Source organism: Chaetodon trifascialis, chromosome 18 (genome assembly GCF_039877785.1).
Source record: "Chaetodon trifascialis isolate fChaTrf1 chromosome 18, fChaTrf1.hap1, whole genome shotgun sequence".
NCBI lineage: Eukaryota > Metazoa > Chordata > Actinopteri > Chaetodontiformes > Chaetodontidae > Chaetodon > Chaetodon trifascialis.
Genome location: NC_092073.1, coordinates 4,167,289 through 4,184,004, shown reverse-complemented (window position 1 = coordinate 4,184,004; position 16,716 = coordinate 4,167,289). Strand labels below are relative to the sequence as shown.

Genomic DNA, 16,716 nt, shown 5'->3' with positions numbered 1-16,716 from the left:
ACAAACAACATAAATATACATAGATATACATATACATATACATACACAACATACAAACAATTATACTGAAAGCGAAGAGACAGAAAGCACTCAGACATACTCAGATGCACGTGATTAGACAAAATGAAGAAATTGTCAGCAGGATGTGGTGGCTGGAGAGGCTATTAGTCAGTCAAAGTACAATACACTGGACTGTGGTAACTATAATACGTTTGGAGAACACCTGACTGTAGACATTTATCAGGATGTGAAATATAAATGTGATCAATCAGTGTGTTCTTTTCAGTTGTGGAGTCCGTAATTAGCTGAGTGTAACCTCTGGACTGAAACAAATCTTTTATACTTTTCTTCCCTGAAGACAGGAGATCCTCATTGAAGTCCCCACAAACAACAACGGGATGGTGATCTAATAGGTCCAATGAATCCAAGAGGTTTTTCATGTTTTGTAAAAATGTTCGTAATCGGAAATGCGGGGGTTTGTAAACAGTCGCTAATAGCACTTTGACCGGAGCCTCGATTTTAACGACAACAAATTCCAAATCTGTGACGTCTTGCATGTACCTGCGAGGCTCTGTCTGAACATTGCATCTACAGTACACTGCAACTCCACCTCCATCTTTACTTGCCATGTCCGCGCAGCTGTTGTAAGATGTTTGTCGACTGCGTGCGAACATGTTGTATCCCTCCAGGTGGAAAATGGGGGACACGGAGGACCCTGAAAGGTGTGTCTCTGTGAGGCACAACACATCTGCCAGTTGGAGTTCATGATGTGCTTTCAGGTCCACAATGTGCGATGGAAGCCCTTGTGTGTTGTGGTGGATGACTGTCAGAGCCTTTGGAGTTTGGTCCATAGATTTAAAAAAAGTCAGCAGTGGCCTGGCACTCTGGAAAGATGCCACATTCATATTTTCCAGAGCTGTTTTGATTGCGGGGTCAGCATAAATCTTTTTCTCATCGAAGTCCGTGATGGTGAGACCCTGAAGCGAAGTTGTGCGGCTGAGAGCGACATACGCCATTCCTGGTTCGAAAATGCGTTTGAGGCACACAACCGCCGACGTCATGGTCATGCCTTGCACTTTGTGGGCCGTACATGCAAAGGCCAACTTGATGGGAAATTGACGTCGAACAACTCCTTTCTTGCTGATCACGTTCTCCTCAGATCTCTCGATGTAGACCGAGTTATCTGAGGGACCCAGGATCTTTTTGCGGAATTTCTGTCCTGCCGTAGGATTGTCTAGCTGCAGTCCAATCAGCTTCACAGCCGTTGCCCCACATTCCGTCATCACAATGTTTGTAATCGTTCCGAAGGTGCCGTTAACGATCCCGTCCTCCACGTCGAGATTCCTGATCACCATAACGCGTACTCCCTGAGCCGCCATTACGTTGTCAGGCAAGTCTCTTTTCTGGCCTTTGATGTTGACGTCCAGGATCATCATGCAGCCGCTTGTGGGGTCTTTCCTGAAGTCCTCAGCTGCAATGTTAATGGCGTCCTTGTGCCGGGCGGCAACAGTATCCGCATTGTGACGGTCCACTTCTTTGTTTGTAGCAAAGATGTGGAGACTGTCAGCTGGACAATCCTGGATGTTAGCCACTGTCTGTACGAGCAACGCTCTGTCTTCCTCACTCAGACGTTCTTCCTTTCGCTTCACTCTGAGGCGGTTCAAGAGCTCAGCAAAAGCTCGATCGTCTTTCTGTCGCATGATCTCTGTCAAGTTGACCAGTTTGAAGTCATCCCTCCAGAGATCAAACTCATTCTCCTCATACACGCACAGTGGCTTGGCCCTTCCAAGGGGCGGCAGTTGGTAAAAGTCGCCCACAGCAAGGACAGACATCCCTCCAAATGGCCTCCGGTTTCCTTTGATCTGCTGAAATCGCCAGTGGACGTAGGCAAACAGCTCTTTGGAAACCATGGATATCTCGTCGATGATGAGAATCTCAGCATTGGACAGTGCCGCTCTGACTTCGTCAAGTGCATTTCCAAGACCTTGATACGGTGGCTTCAAGGACCTTGGGAGCTTGAGGATGGAGTGCAACGTGCCGCCTGAGATGTTGAAGGCCGCCGTGCCGGTGAAGGCCGTCAGCAGCACGGCAGGCTGGGACATGTCGGCCTGGTCGCGGAATCTGGGGAGCTCACGCAGAATCCTCGTTGCCTCCTGATGAATGCACTTGATGACGTGAGACTTCCCGCAGCCAGCTCCTCCTGACAGAAAGTAATAAAACGGCTCCGGATTGATGCCCCAGACACGTTTGAAGCACCACTGACGCACACTGTAGAAGATGGAAGCTTGCGTCTCGTTCAGACTTTGATACATTTTTCGCACAAAGTCTGGACTCAACTGTGGCGCCTCTATCCTCGGCACGAAGCTCCCCACGTCTTTCTGGACTTGGTAGTCGGGGATGTCATCGACGTCTTCATGCTCCGTGTCCATGGGTTCGCGCTCGGCCAGACACTCCAACCGGTCCACTTCCACCTCGGGCGCAAACGTGTTCCAAGCGTTGACAGGTGGACCGATCAGCCGATACTGTTCGAACGCCTCATCAATCTGTTTGCCTCGTCCTTCGTATCGTTTTTTGTAGGCGTCTACGATTTGTTGGACGGACGTATCCCACCTCTCGCCACACCTGTAAAACCGCTCATAGGTGGGGTACTTTTCATCTGTCAGGTCATCATCAGATCTGTGCGGTAGATAAAGTTTCAGCAGTCTCCTGTAAAACTTCTCTGGTGTTTTCCTCTCCGAGAAGCGAGCAAATCTGATGATGGCTGGCTTGCCGTCAGTTCTCTTCTGAATAAATCCTGCGTCGTATCTGAGGGGAATGGCGCTTTTGCTTTCTCTTTGCTGGCCGTACAGTACTCTGTACTCTGACGCAAACTCGGCCAGACACATTCCCTCAAACTCTCGCCCCAGAGGTCTGTTTAAATATTTTTCGGGGAGTCCTGACATCCACACCTCCTCTGAATCCGGTGCCATTTGCTGCAGTCTGCTGATGGGATGACTCATTTTCAGAGCGTCCTCATCGGTCTGGAGGAACACCACAGAACGAGAGCACTTCTTCAATCGTAAGCTGCAGGTACGAGCCACAGCTTCTTGGGCGCTGACCTCTCGGTGTTTCGCGTAGGCCTGCATGATTTGCTTCATTTCTTCGCGCTCATTCACATTGGATTTCTTCACATCTTTGATGACGTTGTTGAGGAATTCGGTCATCTCGTGCTCTGGTTTGGATACGTAGGACATGATGTACATTATGCAGCTGTAGTCGTCCACAACGTACTGGATGTCCATGTTGGCGTTCCAGGCTCGAATTAGGTCCGGATTGTAGCCGTTGACCCAGCAGTCATTTGGATCCCGCTTCAGCATCACTACATTGCTGCTTGACAGACCCCTGACGTACTTCAGGTAATCTCCCTCCGTCAAGTTGCACTGGCGGAGCAGGTCTGACAAGCTGCTGTAAGTGGCATCTGGATCCATGAGAGCTTCCCGAACTGGTTTCAGCTTTTCCTTGGCTTCCCTCTGGATCCTCAAGCGTGCCCGCTTCTCCTGCTTTAATTCAGCAGCTGGATCTATTTTATCACCTGATTTTTTATTTGTTTGAACAATGGGGGGCCTGGTGATCATTGTTTCATTCATGGGCAATTTAGGAAAGCCAAATCTGCAGGAAACGTTACCTTTTTTGCACGACTTTGAATGTTTCCTGCTGTGCACCTGAACCTCTGAAACAATTTTGTGCAGCTCTGGGTCAATTTTGGGATCAGGCATCTTGCACGTAATATATTTATCAATAAATTTGATGACGGTGCTGTCGAGAACATCTTCAAATTTAGGGGCATCTTTAATCCAAATTAACATGTGAATGTGTGGGCTTCCTCTGGCTTGAAACTCCACACGATAAAAATAATCCTCTACTTCACCGATGGGTTGTGCTGGTGAGAGGATGAGGTCGGTCATCAGAGCATCTACTCTCTTCTCAAACATACGCATCACTGTGATGGGGTTGCTTCGCAAAATGTCGCATTTGGAAAGCCAATCCAGCTCTGAAAAGTCCCCTACTTCACCTTGCTGAGCCTTGATGACCTCGATGACTTCTGGCCATCTCATCTCAGCAGCGGAGAACGTGAGGAAAAATGTTGGTGTGCCAATCTGTCTCACCATGGCGTGGACATCCTTCAGTGCTTTGTTCCAATAGGCTGGAGTGCCTCTGAGGGGTTGCATAAATCGAGTTGCGTCCTGATTCATAATAAGTCCTTCTACCTCCTCTCTGTCTTGGAGCATGAGGTTGTTAATTCGTCGACCGTCTCTGGTTTTGGACTTTCCTTTGCGCATTTGAATCGACATGCTGTTGGTGGCCAAATGTGTCTCTGTGACAAACTGCGCAAAGAAAAGGTAACTTTGGTCACTAGCGAAACGTATGTCTGCAGCAAATAGCCTAGAGTTGAAATACTTGCTGGGAGAGAGTGAGATGGCTCTGGCTTCATCCAGTGTGTTTTCTCCGGTTGGGAATTGCACAGGAAAGGCCATGGCTTCCAGTTTCGGTATGGCGAAGAAACTCACAGGTTTGTTTCCTTGGGCAGGAGCAACACTGAAGATTCCGTTGCCAAACGAAAGGATTTCCTGTGCAATGTCTGGTGGCTGCATGCAGGTGTCCAGAGCCAGACCAGGTCTAAGCTCCTCCTCCTCTTCCACTTCGTCGGGTTGCTGTGCCACTGCATTTGACTGGTCTGGCTCATTATGGCTGCTGAACACCTCTTCTAGATCTACATCTGTCTCCACATCTTCATCTGGGATTTGGCGCTGCTCTGGCTGCGCAGCTTCTGCAGCGTTGTGATGTGAGTCTTTTTGATCCACTGACTCATCATCAAGGAGACTCTCAAAAGTGGCACTCTCGTCAACAGACACATCTTTGTATTCTGGATGAAGCTGTTTGAGTTTAGCCAGGGAAGCGAGCACATTCTTCATATTGACGGTGTAAAAGTGTTGGTGGCCTTTGAATTTAATGTGTCTTTTTAATTTGACTTGCAGTAGCTGTGCTTCATCTCTGGGCCTTGGGAGACTGTTCACGGTTGCTTCGACCTCGGACGGAACGCACACAACGGCTCCGTGCACAGCTCTTTGTTGGCCTTTCGGCAAAGCGACAACTTTTGCAAATGGCAGAATTTTTGCTATAAGCTGTCTTTCAAGCACATTAAGTATAGCCAATTCTGGGGGGATGGGTGCTAACTCCAATTGGTTTGCTACTGCAATGGGTGGCATGCGTCCCCTCCTAAGGTGGTTGTCGCATGTGTGGCAGATCCACTCCTGCAGTCTCTCTCGTGGCACAGGGCAAGGGGAGGGGCAGTCATTGTCACAAAAATGAACATAGTTTCCTGTCAAGCATGCTGCTGCCACTTTGCTATTTTTACAATATTTTCCTCGCTTGCATACTTTGACCTGATTTGGAAACAATGTTCTATTACACACTGTACAAACATATGTGGGGCCGTGCCTAATGCGTTCACGGAAGGATGCTATGGCTGCTTCCATGACAGGGTTGACAAGGGGCTGGGGATGGTGGGGGCTGGGCTTTACAATCTCTCTATATTTTCTTTTAATTCTAAGTGCTCTCTGCATCTTGTAATGAATGCAGAAGGCAGCATTAGTGGCCAATTTGGTAATTCTACGCTGAGTAACACGCTGTATACAATGCAATCTAAATTCTGGATCATTGTGGTATCTATTATTAAAATTTGCCTTTTTCTTTTGCCTGTAGGTCTGGCTGAATGCGTACCTGGTTGTACTATAAATTTTCTTATTTTTTCTTGCCTCAGTATCCGTATTATACTTCTGAGACATGTATTTTTTCTTATTGCTCCTAAGACAAGGATTTGCCTTGTACCTCTCTGTAAATTTGTTTTTCTTTCTGCTCCTAAAAGCAGGATCTACCTTGTACCTCTCTGTACAATATTTTTTCTGTCTACTCTTAAAAGTGGGATTTGTCTCATACTTCTCTTTAATATATTTTTTCTGCTTATCCCTAAAAGCAGGATCCGCCTCGTACTTTTCTTTAAATTTTTTTTTTTGTCTGCTCCGAAAAGCAGGGTCTACCTTATACCTTTGGGTGGTTTCTTCCTTCTTTTTACTTCGATAATAAGTGTCTTGGGCATATTTAATTTTCTGTGCTTGAATTCTTTTCATTCTAAATTCTGGACAGCTTACATACTTGTTTTTTTCATATTGGGCTCTCCGATTTAGTGCATGACACGGTGCATGCTGCTTTTTGCTCCTACTTGCTCTCCGTCGGGCTTTTCGTCGTCCGGCCTTACTCAGTTTTGAGAGATGATCTGCTGCTGGTGGGACAGCTGACATAGAGACATTCTCTACTGCTTGTGCGGCATTTGTAGTAGAGACACTCTTTGCTGCTAGTGCGACAGCTGTCCTGGAGATATTGTCTTCTGATGACTGTTGCCAATGTTCACCAGAATCGACAGCTTCAAATGAAACAGGCACAAACTCATAGGAAGCAGAGGGTCCACGATTTGCAAACAGTTTGTGCAGGTGGTCAGCCAGGTCACTGATTTCAGAGAAGGTCTTCATGATTGCAGTTCCACGGTGGTGTGGTAAGCCTGCTGCATCTCTGGTGTGGGAATCAAAGACTCCGTACCTTCCTGATCTGTCACGGAATACCGCAATGACCTCTGGAGTTATTACGATCAAAGCGTGCCTAATTTCACCTGACAGACACTCCAATCGTGTGGCAAGGGGCAAATACCACTGCTGCCTTCCAGGGCTGAGTGCTTGGGCTTTCAGGGGACCACATCTGACATCGGCCATGTGGACATTGTACATATTTCTGCCTGTCAGGACTTGTTTTGGCATTTCTTCCACTGTCAGATGGTTATCTTGGAATCTGTTCTCCAGTATTAACTGTTGTTTGATTCCAACGTACAGTGAGTCTCCCTGTGCCAGCACCGTGTCGAGGGCAGTTGTGTTGAACTGACAGCCCTCGTTCTCATAAGCCAGAAAAGTCAGGGACATACAAGAACACTGGTGATTTCTAGAGAAATGTCTGTATCTCTTGTCACCCTGACTATGACTGGCCCTCACAGTTTCAACACGTTGAGTACTTACCCTGACCTGAAATTAGGTTTTAAAGGATTACTTAATTAGTATTATCATTACCATGTTTTTACCTATTATAAGCATCATTGTTATCACTGTTAACATTATTATTATTATTATTATTATTATTATTATTATTACTAGTAGTAATAAGCATTAAAAATTATTCAAATTACAAAATTTTAACGTAACAATTATTCAATATAATTTCAAACAAGTTTGCTATGTCAGCTGAACATATGACAAAGAGATGATACAATCTTAAACCCACATTATTGTTATAAATACTTGACTAGAACATATTATTTGTACATTAATCCATATTTGATCCATATTGATATTCCATTACTTGTGTTTATCTTAAAGCAGTTGATAAAATTATATCAAACCATTTGTTGAGTTTTGTTAATAATTTCACCTGTATTCACCTATCTCTTAATTAATTCTGTCCTTACAGTCCTTAATGACTATTTGTGCATTTCATTATAAATGACACTCACACAAAGACACTTTATTAAACAGCATATGTAAATGTCTTTACCTCTTTAGCTGGGGAACGAGAGGTGGAGGGTGCATCATCAGGGATCCAGGGCCAACTGGTTGATGAAGGAGTTGGTGTCCGCACAGCCTGTAATTAGACATAATACCAATGAATATTAAGACATGAGGCAAGACAATGCACCAAGCTGATACACGAAAAGTCTCTCAAACTTAAGTTATTCCCTGGCATTTGTGAAATGCAGAGAAACGTAATGGTATCAGATATTTTAAATGAACCAGTTTTATTTAGATATAGCTGACTGAACTGTAAACATTCTGTGTGTATCAGTAGACACAGGGGAGACAATACCTTAGCTGGGGAGTGACAGTCGCAGGCTGCATCTGTTATGGTCCAGGATGGTCCAGCTGGTGAAGGGGTCTTAATCCTGGCCATCTGAGAACACAGAGCAAAACATTTAGTAAAATGAAGACTTTGATGAGACTATACACTTTATTCAGGAGGAATAATATTTACCTTTGCTGCTGGTGAACAGCTGGGGGTTGCTGCATCACCCAAACTCCAGGACAACCTAGCTGGGGGTGATCCAACCAGCTGTGGACACATGATAATAAACATATTAAACTTCACATGTCTCAGTGACCACACTGCTATGTGTGATTGTGTCTGTTACAGCAGAGAGTAACACACGTTGTTCACTGAAGTTTGGGTGCGGGGGGGGTGTCCATCCTTGGTCCTGGACCGTCTCACTGCCACGGGGGATGCCATCTGACACACCAATTAAAACATAAGATCACTTCTACTAAACATCAATATAATTACACAAGACACTCACTGGGCATGTAAATGAGTTCATTCAAAAGCCAAATATTAGTGGTAGTATTATTACAGCTACATTTGGAAAACATAAGCACGTCTCGACGTAGTCTAAATCAATAGATAGAATTTCAAACATACAAGTTACCCTTTTGTGCTGAAGAAGAGCTGTGCAGACAACTTAATTGAAAAAATAAAAAATAAAAAAAAGGACAAACATTGAAAAAAAACCCAACACAAAACATACCGTCTGAGCCAAAGCAGCTGGGCTGGCAGGGGCCTCCTCCTCCGAACTCCAGGACAACCTGGATGGGGGTGATCCAACCAGCTGTTGACACATGAGAACAAACATTTTAAATCTCAAACAGAGCAGACAGATTAGTCACGTCTCTGTGAAGACACTGTAATCTGTAAACATTTAGAGTGTGTGTCAGTTGTGGTAAAAATTAGCATACGTCATTCACTGGAGACCGGTGGCTGCGGGGGGGTCGGTCCGTGGTCCTACGGCGTCTGGCTGCTGCTGAGGAGGCCACCTGCACCAGCAAATAAAACACAACACCAATTAAACTTAAATCATGTTACAATTATGTACATCTGCTCAAAACGTATTAATAATTTTAATAGTATTGTGACCGTTACTATAAAAATGTACTCAGTACTGACTGTTCAGAAATCAGGTGAAACTTTGTAATACAGCCTAGAATAGTTATTAGACAATTTACCCTCTTGAACTTTGGAGGAGGCTTGCAGTCCGTGAGGCAAGACAGGTCAGAAGGAGAAACTTCCTCCATAGCACGCAGGACTGTGCTACTGAACCAGACTGGGTTCAGTGGAAGGAAGCACCCCTTCTCCTGTGAAAGAAAAACACAAAGAACAATAAAGATTTAAATAGTAAGTTCAAAAGTTTAAATAGTAACCAATGAACATGTCAAAAAAATAGCATATAGCAATATAACGCACCAGCTGCTGAGCCATCCTGGTCTGGGCTGAACCCTGGGACTGTGAGGGTTCACCAGGCTGGCTCGTCTGGAATGAAAAAAGCAGAGTCATATTGGATTAAACAAATAGATGCTTTTAAATTACTTCTGAATCGCTTCAGAAAAATGTACTAACACATTAAACTGTAATAATTACCTTGCCGCCCTGACCAGCAAGCCTCCACTCAAAGGGGTCAGGGGACGGTGGAGCAGGGACCTCTCCCCTCACTACCAGCTTAGGAGAGACTTTCCTAAGTGGTTGTGAAGGCCTGGGAGAGACCCGTGGCGTTGGAGATGGTGTCTCCAGTTGCTGCTTTGTAGCGGACCACAGCAACTGCACGAGGATCCCCATCCCCTCACGATCGCTCAAATGGACCTGCAAAATGACGTTAGGTGTCCATTTGCAGACAAACTTTGACTCAAAAAAAGTAGCTCCACTGAGCATTTCATATCAAGACACAAGACATGCAAATTAGATTTTTTTATTTCAGACACAGATATTCTACTTACACCATCTCTGCTCCACAGCTCCAGGCGCGTACGGGGGAAGTGCTCCACAGTGGAGAAGTACCTCACACCTAAAAGTATTTAAATAACAGTCATTATAGTGTCCATATATGTATTAATGACTTTTAATTCATAATATATCTTAACATATATTTTAATTACATTTCTTTTCAGTTTTATCCTCTTCTACTATTTTTTCTCACCAAAGATGATATTTTTTTACATACCCATACGAGCTGCCACCCGGTGGTATTCCTGTCGAAGGAGGTCCTGGTAAGACTCCTCGACAGTCAGGCGGGGAGGGAAGTCAGCCACAAAAACCTGTGGAAAACAAAACACGATTGTTATGATTTTCATTCAAAATCATACGCATGTCACAATAAATACGCATTATCCTAAAAAATCTCATACATTTAATCTAATTACAGTAGTCACTATACTTAAACCAATAAGAATCCAGAACAAGCAAGAGATAAAACAAAGCATACCTTCGGCCAGCGGCTCCTCACAGCAGTGAGGAGCTTAGCGTAATCGACGGCTGCCTCGTCGATGGTCCTGCTGGCGGTCAGGTTGTTGCTGGGAGCCAGCACACAAACTGCCTCAGGGATCCGAGGAACCACAGCGTGTAGCACCTCGGTCCGCAGCTGAGAGGCAGAGGCCCCCGGGGTCGACATGACACCAAAGGAAAAGCTTCCCTCTGGCATCGCGACCAAACCATCTACAACGGCTCGTAGATGGGAGTCTCCGACAATCAGAACAAACTGCAACAACAAAGATAATTTCTTTAGCATGAAAATCTTTAATTCCTCTCAAAATCAAGTACTTCCTTTCTAAACTGGACAATAATCATACCTTCTTGTCAGGAGACTCAGGTGGGATGACCAATTTGTGGCTGTGCCCGGTGAAGGGGGAAATTGGCCATCTCTGCACCCGGTGGCGGTAACCAGTACCGCGGCCTGTTTATAAAAAGACAAAACAGATAAAAGGTAAAAAAATAATGCAGGAAATCCAACCAACAAATGTCTTGACAACAGCCATTCTTTTCTATGAGTTCAAAAAAGCACAGGTAAGAAAACCAGTTTAAAAACTCTCAATATACCAAAAATAAATACATAATTAATTAATCACTAATTTATTTATCGATCATTTAAGGATAGAGAAGGTGGATACTCACGTGCACGAAAATCGGCACGCACATCATCCGGGCTCCAGAACGGTCTGGTTGGGGGTGACGATCCAACCAACTGATGACAGATAAAATAAACACTTTTAACCTCAGACAATGTCTCAGTATAGAAATCATGTGTATGTGTGTGAGGGTTGTGGTAGGAACATACGTTGCTCACTGGAGCTCGGGAGCAAGGGGGGTGGGTCTCCCTGGTCCTTGACCCTCTTCTTGGCGGGTTGGGCTCTCTGGACTCTCCAGCTGGGGGGGACACCGTCTGGACAGTCTAATAAAAGATAAAACACCAAATAAATTCAAGTCATGGTAGTTAAATACTAACTCACCAGTTAAGAAGAAAGTGATGACATTTCAACAGTTATTTTCATGCTAACAGTTGTCATTATAACAGGGAAGCTTATCTACTGTGTAAGTACCTCCAGGGGGGGACTGGATGGACTCAGCTCCTCCAGGCTGAGCTTCCTCCATCGCAGCTTCGCCGCCGTCGAACGCCTTCCCTTCCTCGGCATCCTGCTGGAGTAAACTTTCAGACAAAAAAGAAAAAAAAAACTACTTCCCAAAAATTAATAAATTCAAAGTAATTTGTAAAGTAAGCTAAGTAGAAAAATATTAATCTTCTGTAATTTTTGTTAATCTACGATGTAAACAGATCTAGTCTGACCTATCTAAATAACCTAAACCTAACCTAAATCTAAACCTAAACCTACCTTATCTAAACTAAAGTGTCTAATCTAAAGTAATCTAAGTATCTAATCTAAAGTAATCTAATCTAAGATATCTCTATGTAATGTATGTAAAGTGTGAGGAAGAAATGTGTGATGATGTTGTGTGTGATGTGATGAAGCTGCTCCGGGAATCCTGACGACGATGAAGACGATGAAGACAAGCGCTCAGAAGAACTTCGATCACGATCAAAGAGAAACTACAATAAAAATATAAATTTCCTTCAGTGACTTTCAGTCAGTGTTAGCAACAAGCTAACAGCATAATAGACATTACTTTTCATGGTGTGTGTGTGTTAGTGTGTGAGAGAGCACAGAGCAGTGCCTGCTGCCATTTATCAGTAAAATATTTTTTTCCCCAGGACAGAGAATACCTATAACACTATAAAACATATACTCTCAATTAAAATAAAGCTATTAACTTACAGATAGATAGATAGATAGATAGATAGATAGATAGATAGATAGATAGATAGATAGATAGATAGATAGATAGATTTTAACTTAGCTTAAAGTATTTAGGCACAGTTCGAGGCATTAGCTTTTAGCTCAACTTGATATTCTTGTATAAAAACGAACAGACTGTAAATGTTTAAATCCATTTTTATGTAGTTACACAGACAGATATATGAATAACTTTTAACTTGGCTTAAAGTGTTTGTTTGAAAAAGGCACAGTTAAAGCCATTAGCTTTTAGCTCAGCTTATATTCTTGTACAAAAACGGACTGACTGTCAAAATTTAACCTATTCTTACCCAAAATCATAAAACAGTAATGACTCTAGCTTCAGCAATATCATTTTTGCTAACGGTTTATGCATGCTAGCGCTTATTAGCTACCACAATTGAAGAGACAACAGACACGTATTCTTACCTCTGATGAGACCAAAGGGGGCGAGTCGACGAGAGACGAGTAGTTTTATATCCAGTCCAAAAAAAAGGGTCCAATCAGAGTCCTCCTGATCCGTATGCTCGATTTACTGTCAAATCAGATGACTGATATTTCCTTACGACATTGTTGTCAGGCAAAAATAATTCGCGAGCTACGTGAACACGTGAACAGCCGATATTTATTTTCAAACCAGATGACTGATATCTTGTTGTCACGGAAACAGAGACGCGTACATGCGCGCACACACACTGTTGCTACGGCGCACAGACAGACACACGCGCATGTCCGCGCGCGCACACACACACACACACACACACATTCTAACACGCGCACAAAGACACACACACACACTCTCACAGCCGACATACACACATGCAAGCGCAGCAGGCAACGCACATACACACAAACTGTAAAGCGCACACAACGACACGCACACGATCACTCATGGCGACAGAGACTCTCACGGGCGTCCGGATAGTCGCGTAATTAAGGCGCTGCGCTTTGGAGAAGTGGCCAACACGCTGCGCTGTAATTACGGGCAAATGCATAGCGCAGTAACTATGCACCTCCCCTTTCCTCTCATTCTTATCCGTCCGTATCAATAAAGGCAAAACAAAAAATAACTTTCATGACTTTCAGACTCAGTTAAGGGGGTTGAGTGACGTATATATGCACAAATATACAGTATAATGTAGTTTGTCACCTTGTCTGTCTGTCTGTCTGTCTGTCTGTCTGTCTGTCTGTCTGTGTTGCATTTCTCTCTCCCACTGTTTCTCTCAGTCTGTGAAGTAATTTACACAGAGAAACTGCCAACAATTCAGTAATTAAAACTGGACAGAAACTATAGAAATGTGTTTAAATTGTTGTCGTGTCATTGAAATCGTTGATAAAACACATAGAAATCAAATATCAGACTCCCTAATCCATCAATTACTCTCACCTGTGTACCTGTAACCGGAGGTCAGAGGTTGCCATAGTAACTTGAGAGGTTGCCAGTGATGGCAGCCCCACAGCCCAAGCAGAGGCAGGCCAAAATCTCAGAGATCCATGATGTTCACCTGGAACCTGTGCAATAACAACACATATGTGCAGTACTATTTTCTTACTTCAATTCGATACTCCATTATGTGCAATAAGAATTTTTGAAAGTATAACTGAGTGACTGTGATTTTTGTGAGTAGTTTATATTAGTTCTGGTCTTATTGTTTTTGTTTCGTCATTCTTTTTTAAGGTAACTATTTATTGTATATTTTTCTTACATATTTTATATATTTTTCATTATTCTTTAACTGAGCCTTATTTCAATTTACAATGGAACATTGTTGCAATGACAAAAAGTTTTCCTGATTCCTGATTTCGTCTTGATTTTGAACAAGCCCTGCTGAGAGTGCCTGAAAAAAAAAAAAAAACCAAACACTCAGACTATGTATTCCACTATTGGTAGTTAACTACTTAGGTCACTTACCTTAACTACTAAGGTCAGTGTTCTGTGCTTTCTGTCCGTGTTCTGTGATTTCTGTGCAAAGCACAGAACACACACAGCTCAGCACTGCATCCCTAACAACAAAAAACACAGAATATGTATTCAGCTGTTTGTAGTTAAGTGTTTATAATATTACAAAGTGCTATTTGTAATTAAGTGTAATTAAGTGTTAAAATACTGAGGTACTGAGGTCACTGACCTTAACGACTGAGGTCAATATTATGTGCGTCATGTTCTGCGCTTTCTTAACTACTGAGGTCGCTGACCTTAACGACTGAGGTCAATATTATGTGCGTCATGTTCTGTGCTTTCTTAACTACTGAGGTCGCTGACCTTAATTACTGAGGTCAATGTTCTGTGCGTAGTGTTCTGTGCTTTCTGTCTGTGTTCTGTGCGAAGCACAGAACACAGACAGCTCAGCACTGCATCCCTAACAACAAAAAACACAGAATATGTATTCAGCTGTTTGTAGTTAAGTGTTCAGTAGGTAGCTTGGCTGTGGCTGGTTAGCATGTCACTACAGAGCTTAATGGAGAACTGATCATTTGACTGAGCTGCACAGCTGCAGCTAAAGCTACGTGTGTGTGTGTGTGTGTGTGTGTGTGTGTGTGTGTGTGTGTGTGTGTGTGTGTGTGTGTGTGTGTGAGTGGGAGAGGAGTGCTGAGAGAAGTACTGAGGCTCAGAGGTTGCCACGGAAACTTGAGGTGGCCTGATCAATGATGTCACCCACTCAGACACAGGTGCGGACACACATGCATTTGATTGGAGTCAATGAGGAGCAGACACAGAAATGTCTGAATTTCGCCTCTGCGCACCCCTCGAACAAACGCTTCTCACACGAAGACCGAAAGTCCTATTGCCAAAATTTTTTCACCGTCAGAGCCACAAGGCTTTGCTCTACAAGCTGATCACTTTGTTTTTTCGCTGGGGTCAAAATTACGGATTTTACAGCGAGTTAAAAACATGGTTGGTTTCTGTTTCTCCTGTTTTTGATTTGTATTGGACCTTATGGGCGAGGTCAGAGGTACCCTCCTCGCTCAGAGGATCATAACTCAAAAACCAAAAGTCCTATCGCTTAGCCAGGCACATCGTGAGAATCAGCGCAAGCGGCACTACAACTCTGGAAATTTTGACGCACGTAGAGCAAAATTTGTGGTTTGGAGGAGCGTTGAAAGACAAAAGTTTCAGGCAATTTTCAGAGCTTCTCTCCACTCTGGCAGTTAAACCCCTCCACTCTAACACAACATTCCGTGCAATACACACTCATTATAAAGTCACAATTTTTCCCAAAAACGGTCATGGTCATTGAACGGCGACTGATCAAAAACTACATGACCTATCAAAACGAGATTTAAGACACCAATAGACGAGATTTGTGTCTACGTTTTAAAGTTGGAATGGCGTCTCTAGGTGAAAGTATGCCGGAGCAGTAGCCCTTTGAAAAAGGGGGAGATTTTTTTGCATTTTTCGGCTCGTCCCATTCATTTCTTATGGGAAATGAACGAGACGAGTCTGAGAAACGTCTGAATTTGGCTCCTGCGCACCCCTCGAACAAACGCTTCTCACGCAACGACCGAAACTCCTTTTGCCGAAATTTCTTCACCATCAGAGCTACAAGGCTTTGCTCTTCATGCTGATCACTTTCTTTTTTCACTGGGCTCCAAAATGCGGATTTTACAGCGAGTTAAAAAAATGTCTGACTTCTGTCTCTCCTGTTTTTGATTTGTATTGGACCTTATGGGCGAGGTCAGAGGTACTCTCCTCGCTCAGAGGCTCACAATTCAAAAATCGTAAGTCCTATCGCTTAGCCAGGCGCATCGTGAGAATCAGCACAAGCGGCACTATAACTCTGGAAAATTTCAAATGTGTAGAGTGAAATTTGTGGTTTGGAGGAGCGTGGAAAGACAAAAGTTTCAGGCAATTTTCAGAGCGTCTCTCCACTCTGGCAGTTAATCCCCTCCACTCTGGCGCGAACATTCCGTGCAATACACACCCATTATAAATCCAGCGGTTGTCGTGGTGACGAGGTTTTACGTTTTTCGCGTCTTACGACGCGAAAAACGCGTATTCTGTAGAGAAAAATAATAGCCATCGATTCCCGATCGAGCCGCACGTTTTGATATATAATTTGCCTGGGTGCTCTCTATCGTTTTTGACTAGTAGCGAACCGAAAAAAGGTACGGAAGAAAAATAATAAGAAGAAGAAGAAGAAACACGCAGAAGAACAATAGTGGTTCAGTGCTTTGCACTGAACACAGCAGGGGCTTCGCCCCTGCTGTGTTCAGGGCAAAAGCACTGTATCACTAACTAGACAAATTCCCCTCGGCGGGAAATTTGGAGAGTGATACAGTGCGCAAACGCCGGGCCGTGTGCCAAACGCCGGGCCATGTTGCTGACAGAGGTCAGTGTCCAGTACTAAAAACATAACGCAAAGCTAACATTAGCATATCAAAAAACACATTGAGAAGGTCTCAAACATCATTATAATGCCTTACCAATCATTTTAGCCAAGGTTAGCATGTTAGCATTAGCATGCTAACATTAGCA

At 43.8% G+C, this 16,716-nt stretch overlaps 1 protein-coding gene across 1 annotated transcript; it reads right to left on the bottom strand.

Annotated features, from left to right (window-relative positions):
- Nucleotides 1-7,313: 7,313 nt before the first annotated feature.
- LOC139347167 (uncharacterized) lies at nucleotides 7,314-11,582 on the bottom strand. The gene is made up of 17 exons (XM_070986655.1): nucleotides 11,490-11,582; nucleotides 11,228-11,341; nucleotides 11,065-11,134; nucleotides 10,743-10,846; nucleotides 10,379-10,651; nucleotides 10,118-10,211; nucleotides 9,894-9,961; nucleotides 9,541-9,759; nucleotides 9,367-9,432; nucleotides 9,129-9,257; nucleotides 8,862-8,939; nucleotides 8,654-8,734; nucleotides 8,281-8,358; nucleotides 8,107-8,184; nucleotides 7,942-8,025; nucleotides 7,633-7,719; nucleotides 7,314-7,322 (listed from the first exon to the last, which is right to left on the bottom strand). Exons 1-17 carry the CDS (start codon nucleotides 11,580-11,582, stop codon nucleotides 7,314-7,316), a joined length of 1,725 nt encoding a protein of 574 aa, XP_070842756.1.
- Nucleotides 11,583-16,716: the final 5,134 nt, after the last annotated feature.

Excerpts from the sequence above, each read along its gene's own strand:
- LOC139347167 (XM_070986655.1), bottom strand. The coding sequence starts at position 11,582 with ATGCCGAGGAAGGGAAGGCGTTCGACGGCGGCGAAGCTGCGATGGAGG. Across the intron at positions 10,652-10,742 it reads CTGAGTCTCCTGACAAGAAG|TTTGTTCTGATTGTCGGAGA; the intron begins GTATGATTATTG and ends TTGTTGTTGCAG. Across the intron at positions 8,735-8,861 it reads ACCGGTCTCCAGTGAATGAC|CTGGTTGGATCACCCCCATC; the intron begins GTATGCTAATTT and ends ATGTGTCAACAG.